This window comes from Lagopus muta, unplaced genomic scaffold, assembly GCF_023343835.1.
Source record: "Lagopus muta isolate bLagMut1 unplaced genomic scaffold, bLagMut1 primary scaffold_198, whole genome shotgun sequence".
In the NCBI taxonomy this organism is placed as follows: Eukaryota; Metazoa; Chordata; class Aves; order Galliformes; family Phasianidae; genus Lagopus; species Lagopus muta.
This window is the reverse complement of record NW_026040240.1, coordinates 18809-35521: the sequence shown is the minus strand read 5'-3', so window position 1 is coordinate 35521 and position 16713 is coordinate 18809. Positions and strand designations below refer to the sequence as shown.

Genomic DNA, 16713 nt, shown 5'->3' with positions numbered 1-16713 from the left:
TCCCCCATTCAACCCTCCCCCCAACATGTCTCCCCCTCCCCATGTCCCCATACCCCCCCTCTCCCCCCATCCTATCCCCCCCCATGTCCCCATACCCCCCCCATACCCCACGTCCCCCCCCATCATGTCCCCCCCATCCTGTCCCCCCCATGTCCCCATACCCCCCCTCTCCCCCATCCCATCCCCCCCATGTCCCCATACCCCCCCCATACCCCACGTCCCCCCCATCATGTCCCCCCCATCCTGTCCCCCCCCATGTCCCCATACCCCCCCTCTCCCCCATCCCATCCCCCCCATGTCCCCATACCCCCCCATACCCCATGTCCCCCCCCATCATGTCCCCCCCCATCCCGTCCCCCCCCATGTCCCCATACCCCCCCCCTCCCCCCATCACATCCCCCCATCACATCCCTCCATGTCCCCATACCCCCCCATCATGTCCCCCCCCCCATGTCCCCCAACCCCCCCATCCCATCCCGTCCCCCCCCATGCCCCCATCCCCCCCTATCGCCCCCTATCGCCCCCCATCCCCCCCTATCGCCCCCTATCGCCCCCCATCCCCCCCACCCCCCCCGTCCCCCCCCCGTTCCTCACCGGGGATTTTGAGGTTGAGGTCGCAGGCGCTGCCGATGGCTGCGATGGATGCGGCCTGCCGGTTGGTGGTGATGCTCTCCTTCACGCGGCCCTCGCCGCTCACCTTCACCGTGAAGGGGCTCCCTGCGGCACCGCGCCGTTACGGCCCCCCGCCGGCGGACACGGAGCCCCCCGGGATCGGGATGACACCCCCCCCGCCCTCTGCCCCACAGCCCCCACCAAGGCGACCCTCCCCCCCCCCCCTCCATGTCCCCATACGGCCCCCTCCTCCCCCCATCACATCCCCCCATGTCCCCATACCCCCCATACCCCCCTCTCCCCATCCCGTCCCCCCCATGTCCCCATACCCCCCCCATACCCCACGTCCCCCCCATCCTGTCCCCCCCATGTCCCCCCCATGTCCCCATACCCCCCTCCTCCCCCCATCCCATCCCCCCATGTCCCCATACCCCCCCATACCCCATGTCCCCCCCGTCCCGTCCCCCCCATGTCCCCCCCATCATGTCCCCCCCATCCCCATCCCCCCATGTCCCCATACCCCTCCATACCCCATGTCCCCCCCATGTCCCCCCCCATCCTGTCCCCCCCCATCATGTTCCCCAATTCCCCTTCCCCCCCATCATGTCCCCCCATCCCATCCCCCCCATGTCCCCCCCCATCCTGTCCCCCCCATCACGTCCCCCAATCCCCCCCTCCCCCCATTCCATCCCCCCCATGTCCCCATAGCCCCCCCATACCCCATGTCCCCCCCATCCTGTCCCCCCCATGTCCCCCCATCACGTCCCCCAATCCCCCCTCCCCCCATCATGTCCCCCCCATCCCATGTCCCCCCATGTCCCCATACCCCCCCATACCCCATGTCCCCCCCATACCCCATGTCCCCCCCATACCCCATGTCCCCCCCATGTCCCCCCCAATCATGCCCCCCAATCCCCCCCTCCCCCCATCATGTCCCCCCCATCCCATCCCCTCCATGTCCCCATAGCCCCCCATGTCCCCCCCATCATGTCCCCCCCCATCCCCCCTTCCCCTCAGGAAAGCAACGTGTACCCCCCCCCCCAAAGGATGTGACCCCCCCCCCCCCCGTGCCCCCACATCCCCTAGAAATTGACCCCCCCCCCCCACAGGAGGGGACATGTGACCTCCCCCCTCCCCCCCCCCCCCCCCCCCCGTGCCCCCACATCCCCCAGAAGTTGAGCCCCCTAAGAGAGGAACATGCAGCCCCCCCCCCCTCAAGATGTGACCCCCCCCCCTCTTAGCTGACCCCTCCTCTTGCTCCCACATCCCCCCAGAAGATGAACCCCCCCCCCCCCTCAAGAGAGGAACATGCGCCCCCCCCCCAAGATGTGACCCCCCCTCCTTTTGCCCCCACATCCCCCAGAAGGTGACCCCCCCCCCAGGAGAGGACAAGTGACACAATCCCCCCCCCCCCCAGGAGGTCTCCCACCCCCTGGTGCCCCCCCCCCCCAATAACAATCCCCCCCCCCAAGAGGTCTCCCCCCCCATGGTGCCCCCCCCAATAACAATCCCCCCCCAGGAGGGCCCCCCCCCCCCCCCGGTGCCCCCCCCAATAACAATCCCCCCCCCCCAGCAGCTCTCCCCCCCCCGGTGCCCCCCCCATTACAATCCCCCCCCCCAGGAGGTCTTCCATCCCTGCTGCCCCCCCCCATTACAATCCCCCCCCCTCCAAGACGTCTCCCCACCCCACGGTGCCCCCCTCCAGAAGATATCAGCCCCCCCCATTACAATCCCCCCCCCCAGGCGGTCTCCCATCCCTTGGTGCCCCCCCCCAACAACAATCCCCCCCCCCAAAGAGGTCTCCCCCCCCCCATGGTGCCCCCCCCCCAGTAACAATCCCCCCCCAGGAGGTCCCCCCCCCCGGTACCCCCCCCCAAGAGGTCTCCCACCCCCATGGTGCCCCCCCCCCCCCATTACAATCCCCCCCCCCAGGTGGTCTCCCATCCCCCGCTGCCCCCCCCCCATTACAATCCCCCCCCCCAGGCGGTCCTCCCATCCCTGTTCCCCCCCCCCCCCCAGCTGTCCCCCCCCCGGTGCCCCCCCCCCACCTGGCACGTGCCGCTCGGCGAACTTGACGCTGAGCCGGTAGCTGCCGGGCTCAGTGGGGCAGTAGGACACCTTGCAGGTGCCGTCCTCGGCGTCCTCGCAGTGGATGTCCACCTTGCTGGGCCCCTCCACCGACAGCCCCAGCCCGCCATAACCTGTGTCCGGGGGGGGGAAGAGACGGATGATGGACCCCCCCGTGTCGCCCCAGCCGTGGGGGCTAACGGTTATGGGGGGGTGGTGGATGCGGGTATTGGCTTGGCAACGCTTGAGGGGCCGCAGATCCTGTGCTGGCCATGGCCACCATCATGGCTGCCATCATGGCCGCCAGCCCACCCCCATGTTGGCTATAGCCATCACATACACATGGCCACCATCATGGCCGCCATCATGGCCACCATCATGGCCGCCAGCCCACCCCATGTTGGCTATAGCCATCACATACACATGGCCACCATCGTGGCCGGCATCATGAACACCATCGCACCGCATGTTGGCTATGGCCACCATCATGGCCACCATCATGTCCTCCATCCCATCCCATGTTGGCTATGGCCACCATCATGGCCACCATCATGGCCACCATCATGAACAGCATCATGGCCTCCATCCCATCCCGTATTGGCCATAGCCACCATCATGGCCGCTATCATGGCCGCCATCCCATCCCACCTTGACTATGGACCATTACACAGCCACCATCATGGCAGCCATCCCATCCCATGTTGGCCATGGCCACCATCATGGCCGCCAGCCCACCCCATGTTGGCTATAGCCATCACGTGGACATGGCCACCATCATGGCCACCATCGCACCCCATGTTGGCTATGGCCACCATCATGGCTGCCATCATGGCTGCCATCGCAGGCCGTGTTGGCTATGGCCACCATCATGGCCACCATCATGGCCACCATCATGGCCACCATCATGGCCGCCAGCCCACCCCATGTTGGCTATAGCCATCACATACACATGGCCACCATCGTGGCCGGCATCATGAACACCATCGCACCGCATGTTGGCTATGGCCACCATCATGGCCACCATCATGGCCACCATCATGGCCTCCATCCCATCCCATGTTGGCTATGGCCACCATCATGGCCACCATCATGGCCGCCAACCCACCCCATGTTGGCTATAGCCATCACATAGACATGGCCACCATCACGGCCGCCATCATGGCCGCCATCATGGCCGCCAGGCTACCCCATGTTGGCTATAGCCATCACGTGGACATGGTCACCATCATGGCCGCCATCATGGCCACCATCATGGCCGCCAGCCCACCCCATGTTGGCTATAGCCATCACATAGACATGGCCACCATCACGGCCACCATCATGGCCGCCATCATGGCTGCCAGGCTACCCCATGTTGGCTATAGCCATCACGTGGACGCGGCCACCATCATGGCCACCATCATGACCGCCATCATGAACACCGTCGCACCCTGTGTTGGCTATGGCCTCCATCATGGCCTCCATCATGGCCACCATCATGGCCGCCATCATGGCCTCCATCATGGCCTCCATCAGGGCCACCATCATGGCCTCCATCATGGCCTCCATCATGGCCACCATCATGGCCACCATCACGGCCACCATCATGGCCGCCATCATGAACACCATCGCACCCTGTGTTGGCTATGGCCTCCATCATGGCCTCCATCATGGCCACCATCATGGCCACCATCACGGCCACCATCATGGCCGCCATCATGAACACCATCGCACCCTGTGTTGGCTATGGCCTCCATCATGGCCTCCATCATGGCCACCATCATGGCCTCCATCATGGCCACCATCATGGCCACCATCACGGCCACCATCCCCATCCTGCCTTGCCTATGGCCATGACCCCCAATCCCACCCCATCCCATCCCATTCAACATGGCTGCCACCCCCCCCCCCATCACCCCCCCCCCATCCATCACCCCCCCCATCCCCATTGCCCCCCTCACCAGCACTGCGCGTGTCCACGACGAACTGTGCCAGCTGGAAGGTGCGGCCCTCACTCAGCCCTGCTCCCCACACCTTCACGCGCTCGGCATCCCCGATTTCGGACGGCCCCACCACGATCTTGAAGGGGCTGTTGGTGACGTGCTGCCCGCCCTTCCTCACGCTCACCACGTGCTCGCCCCACCTCCTTGGGCGTGAACGAGATCCCTGCAGTGGGGGGAACGCGCTCACCATCAACACCCATCACCACCCATCACCACCCATCACCACCCCACCCCATCCCATCCCGAACACCATTCCGCTCCCACCCCCCATTTCTATCCCACCCCCATCCCACCCCACCCCTATCCCATCCCATCCCATCCCATCCCATCCCATCCCACCCCATCCCATCCCATCCCATCCCCATCCCCATCCTCATCCCATCCTCATATCCATCCCATCCCATCCCATCCATCCCGAACACCATTCCACTCCCACCCCCATCTCTGTCCCATCCCATCCCAATCTCATTCTCATCCCACCCCACCCCCATCCCACCCCATCCCCATCCTCATCCCATCCCTAAGCCCATTCCGCTCCCACCCCCATTTCTATCCCATCCCATCCCACCCCAATCTCATTCTCATCCCATCCCATCCCATCCCATCCCATCCCATCCCATCCCACCCCATCCCCATCCCACCCCATCCCCATCCCATCCCCATCCCCATCCCCATCCCCATCCCCATCCCCATCCCCATCCCTATCCCCATATCCATCCCACCCCATCCCACCCCATCCCACCCCCACCCCATCCCACCCCATCCCACTCCACCCCATCCCATCCCATCCCATCCCATCCCATCCCACCCCACCCCATCCCACCCCATCCCATCCCATCCCATCCCATCCCACCCCATCCCCTCCCCATCCCCATCCCATCCCATCCCATCCCATCCCATCCCATCCCATCCCATCCCATATCCATCCCATCCCATCCCATCCCATCCCATCCCATCCCATCCCAATCCCATCCCACCCCACCCCATCCCATCCCATCCCATCCCACCCCACCCCATCCCACCCCATCCCACCCCATCCCCATCCCACCCCACCCCATCCCATCCCATCCCATCCCACCCCACCCCACCCCATCCCATCCCATCCCACCCCATCCCATCCCATCCCACCCCACCCCACCCCACCCCATCCCATCCATCCCACCCCACCCCATCCCACCCCATCCCATCCATCCCATCCCACCCCATCCCACCCCATCCCATCCCACCCCACCCCACCCCCACCCCATCCCATCCCATCCCATCCCATCCCATCCCACCCCACCCCATCCCACCCCATCCCATCCCATCCCATCCCATCCCACCCCATCCCCATCCCCATCCCCATCCCATCCCATCCCATCCCATCCCATCCCATCCCATCCCATCCCATATCCATCCCATCCCATCCCATCCCCATCCCATCCCATCCCATCCAATCCCATCCCATCCCACCCCATCCCATCCCACCCCATCCCACCCCCACCCCATCCCACCCCATCCCACCCCATCCCCATCCCACCCCACCCCATCCCATCCCATCCCATCCCACCCCACCCCACCCCATCCCATCCCATCCCACCCCATCCCATCCCATCCCACCCCACCCCACCCCACCCCATCCCATCCCATCCCACCCCACCCCATCCCACCCCATCCCATCCATCCCATCCCACCCCATCCCACCCCATCCCACCCCATCCCACCCCACCCCATCCCACCCCATCCCACCCCACCCCCATCCCATCCCACCCCCACCCCACCCCACCCCCATCCCATCCCATCCCACCCCCATTCCATCCCATCCATCCCATCCCCATCCCCATATCCATCCACATCCCCATCCCCATCCCCATCTCATCCCAATCCCATCCCATCCCATCCCATCCCATCCCATCCCATCCCATCCCATTTCCATCCCATCTCACCCCATCCCATTCCATCCCTCCCCATTTCCACCCCATCCCCATATCCATCCCATCCCATCCCACCCAATCCCATTTGAATCCTATTCCCACTCATCCCACCCCGTCCCACCCAATCCCATCCCACCCAAATCCTATTCCCATCCAAATCCTATTCCAACTCCAATCCCATTCCACCCCACCCCACCCCATCCCATCCCATCCCATCCCATCCCATCCCATCCCATCCCATCCCATCCCATCCCATCCCACCCCCACCTCCACCCCATCCCACCCCATTCCCACTCCATTCCCACTACACCCCACCCCATTTCCACCCCATTCCCATCCCATCCCATCCCATCCCATCCCATCCCATCCCATCCCATTCATCCCACCTGAATCCTATTCCCACCATCCCACCCGAATCCTATTCCCACCCCACCCCATTTCCATCCATTCCCACCCCACCCCATCCCATCCCACCCCATCCCACCCCATCCCACCCCATCCCACCCCATCCCATCCCATCCCATCCCATCCCATCCCATCCCATCCCATCCCATCCCACCCCATCCCATCCCATCCCACCCCACCCCACCTCATCCCACCCCACCCCCATTCTCATCCCATCCCATCCCACCCCGTTCCCACTCCATTCCCACCCCACACCCATTCCCACCCTACCCCATCCCATCCCATCCCATCCCATCCCATCCCATCCCATCCCATCCCACCCCATCCCATCCCATCCCACCCCATCCCATCCCATCCCACCCCACCCCATTTCCATCCCATCCCCTCCCATCCCATCCCATCCCATCCCACCCCATCCCCTCCCATCCCACCCCATCCCATCCCATCCCATCCCATCCCACCCCATCCCACCCCATCCCACCCCATCCCATCCCATCCCACCCCATCCCACCCCATCCCATCCCATCCCATCCATCCCATCCCATCCCACCCCATCCCATCCCATCCCATCCATCCCATCCCATCTCATCCCATCCCATCCCATCCCACCCCATCCCATCCCATCCCATCCCACCCCATCCCATCCCATCCCATCCCATCTCATCCCATCCCATCCCATCCCATCCATCCCATCCCACCCCATCCCACCCCATCCCATCCCATCCCATCCCACCCCATCCATTCCCATTTCCATCCCATCCCCTCCCATCCCATCCCATCCCATCCCATCCCATCCCATCCCATCCCATCCCATCCCATCCCTAACACCATTCCCCTCCCACCCCCATCCCACCCCATCCCATCCTCATCCCACCCCCACCCCATCCCATCCCACCCCATCCCATCCTCATCCCACCCCCCACCCCATCCCATCCCATCCCTAACACCATTCCCCTCCCACCCCCATCCCACCCCATCCCACCCCATCCCACCCCATCCCACCCCATCCCATCCCATCCCATCCCATCCCATCCCATCCCATCCCATCCCACCCCATCCCACCCCATCCCATCCCATCCCATCCCATCCCATCCCATCCCATCCCATCCCACCCCATCCCATCCCATCCCATCCCATCCCATCCCATCCCACCCCATCCCATCCCACCCCACCCCATTTCCATCCCATCCCCTCCCATCCCATCCCATCCCACCCCATCCATCCCATCCCACCCCATCCCACCCCATCCCATCCCATCCCATCCATCCCATCCCATCCCACCCCATCCCATCCCATCCCATCCATCCCATCCCATCTCATCCCATCCCATCCCATCCCACCCCATCCCATCCCATCCCATCCCACCCCATCCCATCCCATCCCATCCCATCTCATCCCATCCCATCCCATCCCATCCATCCCATCCCACCCCATCCCACCCCATCCCATCCCATCCCATCCCACCCCATCCATTCCCATTTCCATCCCATCCCCTCCCATCCCATCCCATCCCATCCCATCCCATCCCATCCCATCCCATCCCATCCCTAACACCATTCCCCTCCCACCCCCATCCCACCCCATCCCATCCTCATCCCACCCCCACCCCATCCCATCCCATCCCTAACACCATTCCCCTCCCACCCCCATCCCACCCCATCCCACCCCATCCCACCCCATCCCACCCCATCCCACCCCATCCCACCCCATCCATCCCATCCCACCCCATCCCACCCCATCCCATCCCATCCCATCCATCCCATCCCATCCCACCCCATCCCATCCCATCCCATCCATCCCATCCCATCTCATCCCATCCCATCCCATCCCACCCCATCCCATCCCATCCCATCCCACCCCATCCCATCCCATCCCATCCCATCTCATCCCATCCCATCCCATCCCATCCATCCCATCCCACCCCATCCCACCCCATCCCATCCCATCCCATCCCACCCCATCCATTCCCATTTCCATCCCATCCCCTCCCATCCCATCCCATCCCATCCCATCCCATCCCATCCCATCCCATCCCATCCCTAACACCATTCCCCTCCCACCCCCCATCCCACCCCATCCCATCCTCATCCCACCCCCACCCCATCCCATCCCATCCCTAACACCATTCCCCTCCCACCCCCATCCCACCCCATCCCACCCCATCCCACCCCATCCCACCCCATCCCATCCCATCCCATCCCATCCCACCCCATCCCACCCCATCCCATCCCATCCCACCCCATCCCATCCCACCCCACCCCATCCCACCCCATCCCATTCCACCCCATTCCCACCTGAATCCTATTACCACCCCACCCCATATCCATCCCACCCCATCCCACCCCACCCCATTCCCTTATCCTTCCCATCCCACCCCATCCCACCCAAATCCCATTCCCACCCCACCGCCCCCCATGGCCGCCATCCCCCCCCCCCCCGCCCCCTCCCACCCCCCATCTGGGTTCCTCCTTGCTCCCTGCCCACCGATGTGCCGGTTGGGGAGGCGTTTGAGCAGGCAGGGCTCCTCGGTGCCCGACGGGGCGCGGATGGTGGCGGTCAGCTGGCTCAGGTCCGTCTCCGAGATCTTGAGCGACACGTCGGTGGCCGTCCCCACGTTGAGCTGCGACGTGCGCAGGGAGTCGTCACCTGCGGGGGGGGGAGGGGAGAAGGTCATCGGGGGGCGGGGGGGGGTGGGGACTGAATGCGGTGGGTGGGGGGGAGAAGGGGGGGGGTGCAGGGCCATGGGATGGGGTCTTATGGGGTGGGGATGGGGTCCTATGGGGGGGGGATGGGGTCCCATGGGGGTGGATGGGGTCTCATGGGGGTGGATGGGGTCCTATGGGGTTGGATGGGGTCCTATGGGGGTGGATGGGGTCCTATGGGGTTGGATGGGGTCCCATGGGGTTGGATGGGGTCCTATGGGGGTGGATGGTGTCCTATGGGGTTGGATGGGGTCAAAATGGGGTTGGATGGGGTCCTATGGGGTTGGATGGGGTCCCATGGGGGTGGATGGGGTCCCATGGGGTTGGATGGGGTCAAAATGGGGTTGGATGGGGTCCCATGGGGCTGGATGGGGTCCCATGGGGGTGGATGGGGTCCTATGGGGCTGGATGGGGAATAAATGGGGTTGGATGGGGTCTCCATGGGGTTGGATGGGGTCCTATGGGGGTGGATGGGGTCCTATGGGGTTGGATGGGGAATAAATGGGGTTGGATGGGGTCCTATGGGGTTGGATGGGGAATAAATGGGGTTGGATGGGGTCCTATGGGGGTGGATGGGGTCCTATGGGGCTGGATGGTGTATAAATGGGGTTGGATGGGGTCCTATGGGGTTGGATGGGGTCCTATGGGGCTGGATGGTGTATAAATGGGGTTGGATGGGGTCCTATGGGGTTGGATGGGGTCCTATGGGGGTGGATGGGGTCCTATGGGGCTGGATGGGGAATAAATGGGGTTGGATGGGGTCCCATGGGGTTGGATGGGGTCCCATGGGGGTGGATGGGGTCCTATAGGGTTGGATGGGGGCGCATGGGGGTGAACAGGGTCCCAAGGGGTGGATGGGGTCCCATGGGGTTGGATGGGGTCCCATGGGGGTGGATGGGGTCCCATGGGGGTGGATGGGGAATAAATGGGGTTGGATATGGTCTCATGGGGGGGGGATGGGGTCTCCATGGAAGTGGATGGGCACTCATGAGGGGGGATGCGGTCCTATAGGGTTGGATGGAGGCCCATGGGGGTGGACGGGGTCGCCATGGGGGTGGATGGGGTCCGATGGGGTTGGATGGGGAATAAATGGGGTTGGATGGGGTCTCATGGGGTTGGATGGGGTCCTATAAGGCTGGATGGGGTCCTATGGGGGTGGAAGGAGTCCTGTGGGGGGGGATGGGGTTCCATGGGGGTGGATGGGGTCCCATGGGGCTGGATGGGGTCTAAATGGGGTTGGATGGGGGCCCATGGGGGTGGATGGGGTCCCAAGGGGTGGATGGGGAATAAATGAGGTTGGATGGGGTCCCATGGGGGTGGATGGGGTCCTATGGGGCTGGATGGGGTCCTATGGGGCTGAATGGGGAATAAATGGGGTTGGATGGGGTCCTATGGGGGTGGATGGGGTCCCATGGGGGTGGATGGGGTCCTATGGGGCTGGATGGGGAATAAATGGGGTTGGATGGGGAATAAATGGGGTTGGATGGGGTCCTATGGGGCTGAATGGGGAATAAATGGGGTTGGATGGGGTTCTATGGGGGTGGATGGGATCCTATGGGGCTGGATGGGGAATAAATGGGGTTGGATGGGGTCTCCATGGGGTTGGATGGGGTCCTATGGGGGTGGATGGGGTCCTATGGGGTTGGATGGGGAATAAATGGGGTTGGATGGGGTCCTATGGGGTTGGATGGGGAATAAATGGGGTTGGATGGGGTCCTATGGGGGTGGATGGGATCCTATGGGGCTGGATGGGGAATAAATGGGGTTGGATGGGGTCCCATGGGGGTGGATGGGGTCCCATGGGGTTGGATGGGGTCCCATGGGGGTGGATGAGGTCTACATGTCACCCCATCCCCATCCCATAGCCCCCCCATCCCCACCCCACAACCACCCCATAACCACCCCATACCCCCCCCAGCACCCACCGGTGATCTTGGCAGTGAAGGGGCTCCCTGGGATGTGCTCAGCATCGATAACCACAGCAACGCCCCCATCCCCACCCCACAACCACCCCATTACCACCCCATAACCACCCCATAATCACCCCACAACCACCCCATAACCACCCCATAACCACCCCACAACCACCCCATAACCACCCCATATCCCCCCCCAGCACCCACCGGTGATCTTGGCGGTGAAGGGGCAACCCAGGATGTGCTCAGCATCAATAACCACAGCAATGCCCCCATCCCCACCCCACAACCACCCCATAGCCCTCCCCCCCGGCACCCACCAGTGATCTTGGCGGTGAAGGGGCTCCCTGGGATGTGCTCAGCATCGATAACCACAGCAACTCTGCATCCCAACCCCATAACCACCCCACCCCAAAACCACCCCATCCCCACCCCATAACTGCCCCATAACCACCCCATAACCACCCCACAACCACCCCACAACCACCCCATATCCCCCTATATGGCACCCACCGGTGATCTTGGCGGTGAAGGGGCTCCCCGGGATGTGCTCGTCATCAAAGCGCACGATGACGCTGTAGTCGCCGGGCGCTGTGGGCAGGTAGGAAACGGTGCAGGTGCCGTCCTGGTTGTCCTGGCAGCTGAGCTCTGCCTTGGAGGGGCCTTCGACCGCCAGGGAGAGACCGCCTGGATGGGGGGGAAAGGGGGAGAGAAGGGGATGGGAGAGAGGAGATCCTATAAACAGCATCTGAGAGCTGACCCTATAAAGAGCATCCTGAGAGCTGAGCCTATAAAGAGTGCTGAGAGCTGACCCTATAAAGAGTGCTGAGAGCTGACCCTATAAAGAGTGCTGAGAGCTGACCCTATAAAGAGCATCCTGAGAGCTGACCCTATAAAGAGTGCTGAGAGCTGACCCTATAAAGAGTGCTGAGAGCTGACCCTATAAAGAGTGCTGAGAGCTGACCCTATAAAGAGTGCTGAGAGCTGACCCTATAAAGAGTGCTGAGAGCTGACCCTATAAAGAGTGCTGAGAGCTGACCCTATAAAGAGTGCTGAGAGCTGACCCTATAAAGAGTGCTGAGAGCTGACCCTATAAAGAGTGCTGAGAGCTGACCCTATAAAGAGTGCTGAGAGCTGACCCTATAAAGAGCATCCTGAGAGCTGACCCTATAAAGAGTGCTGAGAGCTGACCCTATAAAGAGTGCTGAGAGCTGACCCTATAAAGAGTGCTGAGAGCTGACCCTATAAAGAGTGCTGAGAGCTGACCCTATAAAGAGTGCTGAGAGCTGACCCTATAAAGAGTGCTGAGAGCTGACCCTATAAAGAGTGCTGAGAGCTGACCCTATAAAGAGCATCCTGAGAGCTGACCCTATAAAGAGTGCTGAGAGCTGACCCTATAAAGAGTGCTGAGAGCTGACCCTATAAAGAGTGCTGAGAGCTGACCCTATAAAGAGTGCTGAGAGCTGACCCTATAAAGAGTGCTGAGAGCTGACCCTATAAAGAGTGCTGAGAGCTGACCCTATAAAGAGCATCCTGAGAGCTGACCCTATAAAGAGCATCCTGAGAGCTGACCCTATAAAGAGTGCTGAGAGCTGACCCTATAAAGAGCATCCTGAGAGCTGACACTATAAAGAGTGCTGAGAGCTGACCCTATAAAGAGTGCTGAGAGCTGACCCTATAAAGAGTGCTGAGAGCTGACCCTATAAAGAGTGCTGAGAGCTGACCCTATAAAGAGTGCTGAGAGCTGACCCTATAAAGAGCATCCTGAGAGCTGACCCTATAAAGAGTGCTGAGAGCTGACCCTATAAAGAGTGCTGAGAGCTGACCCTATAAAGAGCATCCTGAGAGCTGACCCTATAAAGAGTGCTGAGAGCTGACCCTATAAAGAGTGCTGAGAGCTGACCCTATAAAGAGTGCTGAGAGCTGACCCTATAAAGAGTGCTGAGAGCTGACCCTATAAAGAGTGCTGAGAGCTGACCCTATAAAGAGCATCCTGAGAGCTGACCCTATAAAGAGTGCTGAGAGCTGACCCTATAAAGAGCATCCTGAGAGCTGACACTATAAAGAGTGCTGAGAGCTGACCCTATAAAGAGCATCCTGAGAGCTGACCCTATAAAGAGTGCTGAGAGCTGAGCCTATAAAGAGTGCTGAGAGCTGACCCTATAAAGAGTGCTGAGAGCTGACCCTATAAAGAGTGCTGAGAGCTGACCCTATAAAGAGCATCTGAGAGCTGACCCTATAAAGAGTGCTGAGAGCTGACCCTATAAAGAGCATCCTGAGAGCTGACCCTATAAAGAGCATCCTGAGAGCTGACCCTATAAAGAGTGCTGAGAGCTGACCCTATAAAGAGTGCTGAGAGCTGACCCTATAAAGAGCATCCTGAGAGCTGACCCTATAAAGAGTGCTGAGAGCTGACCCTATAAAGAGTGCTGAGAGCTGACCCTATAAAGAGTGCTGAGAGCTGACCCTATAAAGAGTGCTGAGAGCTGACCCTATAAAGAGTGCTGAGAGCTGACCCTATAAAGAGTACTGAGAGCTGACCCTATAAAGAGTGCTGAGAGCTGACCCTATAAAGAGTGCTGAGAGCTGACCCTATAAAGAGCATCCTGAGAGCTGACCCTATAAAGAGTGCTGAGAGCTGACCCTATAAAGAGTGCTGAGAGCTGACCCTATAAAGAGTGCTGAGAGCTGACCCTATAAAGAGTGCTGAGAGCTGACCCTATAAAGAGTGCTGAGAGCTGACCCTATAAAGAGTGCTGAGAGCTGACCCTATAAAGAGTGCTGAGAGCTGACCCTATAAAGAGTGCTGAGAGCTGACCCTATAAAGAGCATCCTGAGAGCTGAGCCTATAAAGAGTGCTGAGAGCTGACCCTATAAAGAGTGCTGAGAGCTGACCCTATAAAGAGTGCTGAGAGCTGACCCTATAAAGAGTGCTGAGAGCTGACCCTATAAAGAGTGCTGAGAGCTGACCCTATAAAGAGTGCTGAGAGCTGACCCTATAAAGAGTGCTGAGAGCTGACCCTATAAAGAGTGCTGAGAGCTGACCCTATAAAGAGTGCTGAGAGCTGACCCTATAAAGAGTGCTGAGAGCTGACCCTATAAAGAGTGCTGAGAGCTGACCCTATAAAGAGTGCTGAGAGCTGACCCTATAAAGAGTGCTGAGAGCTGACCCTATAAAGAGTGCTGAGAGCTGACCCTATAAAGAGTGCTGAGAGCTGACCCTATAAAGAGTGCTGAGAGCTGACCCTATAAAGAGTGCTGAGAGCTGACCCTATAAAGAGTGCTGAGAGCTGACCCTATAAAGAGTGCTGAGAGCTGACCCTATAAAGAGCATCCTGAGAGCTGACCCTATAAAGAGTGCTGAGAGCTGACCCTATAAAGAGTGCTGAGAGCTGACCCTATAAAGAGTGCTGAGAGCTGACCCTATAAAGAGCATCCTGAGAGCTGACCCTATAAAGAGTGCTGAGAGCTGACCCTATAAAGAGTGCTGAGAGCTGACCCTATAAAGAGTGCTGAGAGCTGACCCTATAAAGAGTGCTGAGAGCTGACCCTATAAAGAGCATCCTGAGAGCTGACCCTATAAAGAGTGCTGAGAGCTGACCCTATAAAGAGTGCTGAGAGCTGACCCTATAAAGAGTGCTGAGAGCTGACCCTATAAAGAGTGCTGAGAGCTGAGCCTATAAAGAGTGCTGAGAGCTGACCCTATAAAGAGCATCTGAGAGCTGACCCTATAAAGAGTGCTGAGAGCTGACCCTATAAAGAGCATCCTGAGAGCTGACCCTATAAAGAGTGCTGAGAGCTGACCCTATAAAGAGTGCTGAGAGCTGACCCTATAAAGAGTGCTGAGAGCTGACCCTATAAAGAGTGCTGAGAGCTGACCCTATAAAGAGCATCTGAGAGCTGACCCTATAAAGAGTGCTGAGAGCTGACCCTATAAAGAGTGCTGAGAGCTGACCCTATAAAGAGCATCCTGAGAGCTGACCCTATAAAGAGTGCTGAGAGCTGACCCTATAAAGAGCATCCTGAGAGCTGACCCTATAAAGAGTGCTGAGAGCTGACCCTATAAAGACCATCCTGAGAGCTGACCCTATAAAGAGTGCTGAGAGCTGACCCTATAAAGAGTGCTGAGAGCTGACCCTATAAAGAGCATCCTGAGAGCTGACCCTATAAAGAGTGCTGAGAGCTGACCCTATAAAGAGCATCCTGAGAGCTGACCCTATAAAGAGTGCTGAGAGCTGACCCTATAAAGAGTGCTGAGAGCTGACCCTATAAAGAGTGCTGAGAGCTGACCCTATAAAGAGCATCCTGAGAGCTGACCCTATAAAGAGTGCTGAGAGCTGACCCTATAAAGAGCATCCTGAGAGCTGACCCTATAAAGAGCATCCTGAGAGCTGACCCTATAAAGAGCATCCTGAGAGCTGACCCTATAAAGAGTGCTGAGAGCTGACCCTATAAAGAGCATCCTGAGAGCTGACCCTATAAAGAGCATCCTGAGAGCTGACCCTATAAAGAGCATCCTGAGAGCTGACCCTATAAAGAGTGCTGAGAGCTGACCCTATAAAGAGTGCTGAGAGCTGACCCTATAAAGAGTGCTGAGAGCTGACCCTATAAAGAGTGCTGAGAGCTGACCCTATAAAGAGCATCTGAGAGCTGACCCTATAAAGAGTGCTGAGAGCTGACCCTATAAAGAGTGCTGAGAGCTGACCCTATAAAGAGCATCCTGAGAGCTGACCCTATAAAGAGTGCTGAGAGCTGACCCTATAAAGAGCATCCTGAGAGCTGACCCTATAAAGAGCATCCTGAGAGCTGACCCTATAAAGAGTGCTGAGAGCTGACCCTATAAAGAGTGCTGAGAGCTGACCCTATAAAGAGCATCTGAGAGCTGACCCTATAAAGAGTGCTGAGAGCTGACCCTATAAAGAGTGCTGAGAGCTGACCCTATAAAGAGTGCTGAGAGCTGACCCTATAAAGAGTGCTGAGAGCTGACCCTATAAAGAGTGCTGAGAGCTGACCCTATAAAGAGTGCTGAGAGCTGACCCTATAAAGAGTGCTGAGAGCTGACCCTATAAAGAGTGCTGAGAGCTGACCCTATAAAGAGTGCTGAGAGCTGACCCTA

The 16713-nt window shown here is 59.9% G+C and overlaps 1 protein-coding gene across 1 annotated transcript in view; it reads right to left on the bottom strand.

Annotated features, from left to right (window-relative positions):
- Positions 1-567: 567 nt before the first annotated feature.
- The window catches only part of LOC125687766 (filamin-C-like), a gene marked incomplete at both ends in the record, with an annotated part of 31468 nt that continues 15322 nt past the window's right edge, over positions 568-16713 (bottom strand). Inside the window, 6 exon segments of the mRNA XM_048933025.1 lie at positions 568-717; positions 2661-2813; positions 4620-4797; positions 4799-4824; positions 9464-9625; positions 12111-12284. Of these exon segments, the coding sequence (XP_048788982.1) occupies positions 568-717; positions 2661-2813; positions 4620-4797; positions 4799-4824; positions 9464-9625; positions 12111-12284 (843 nt within the window).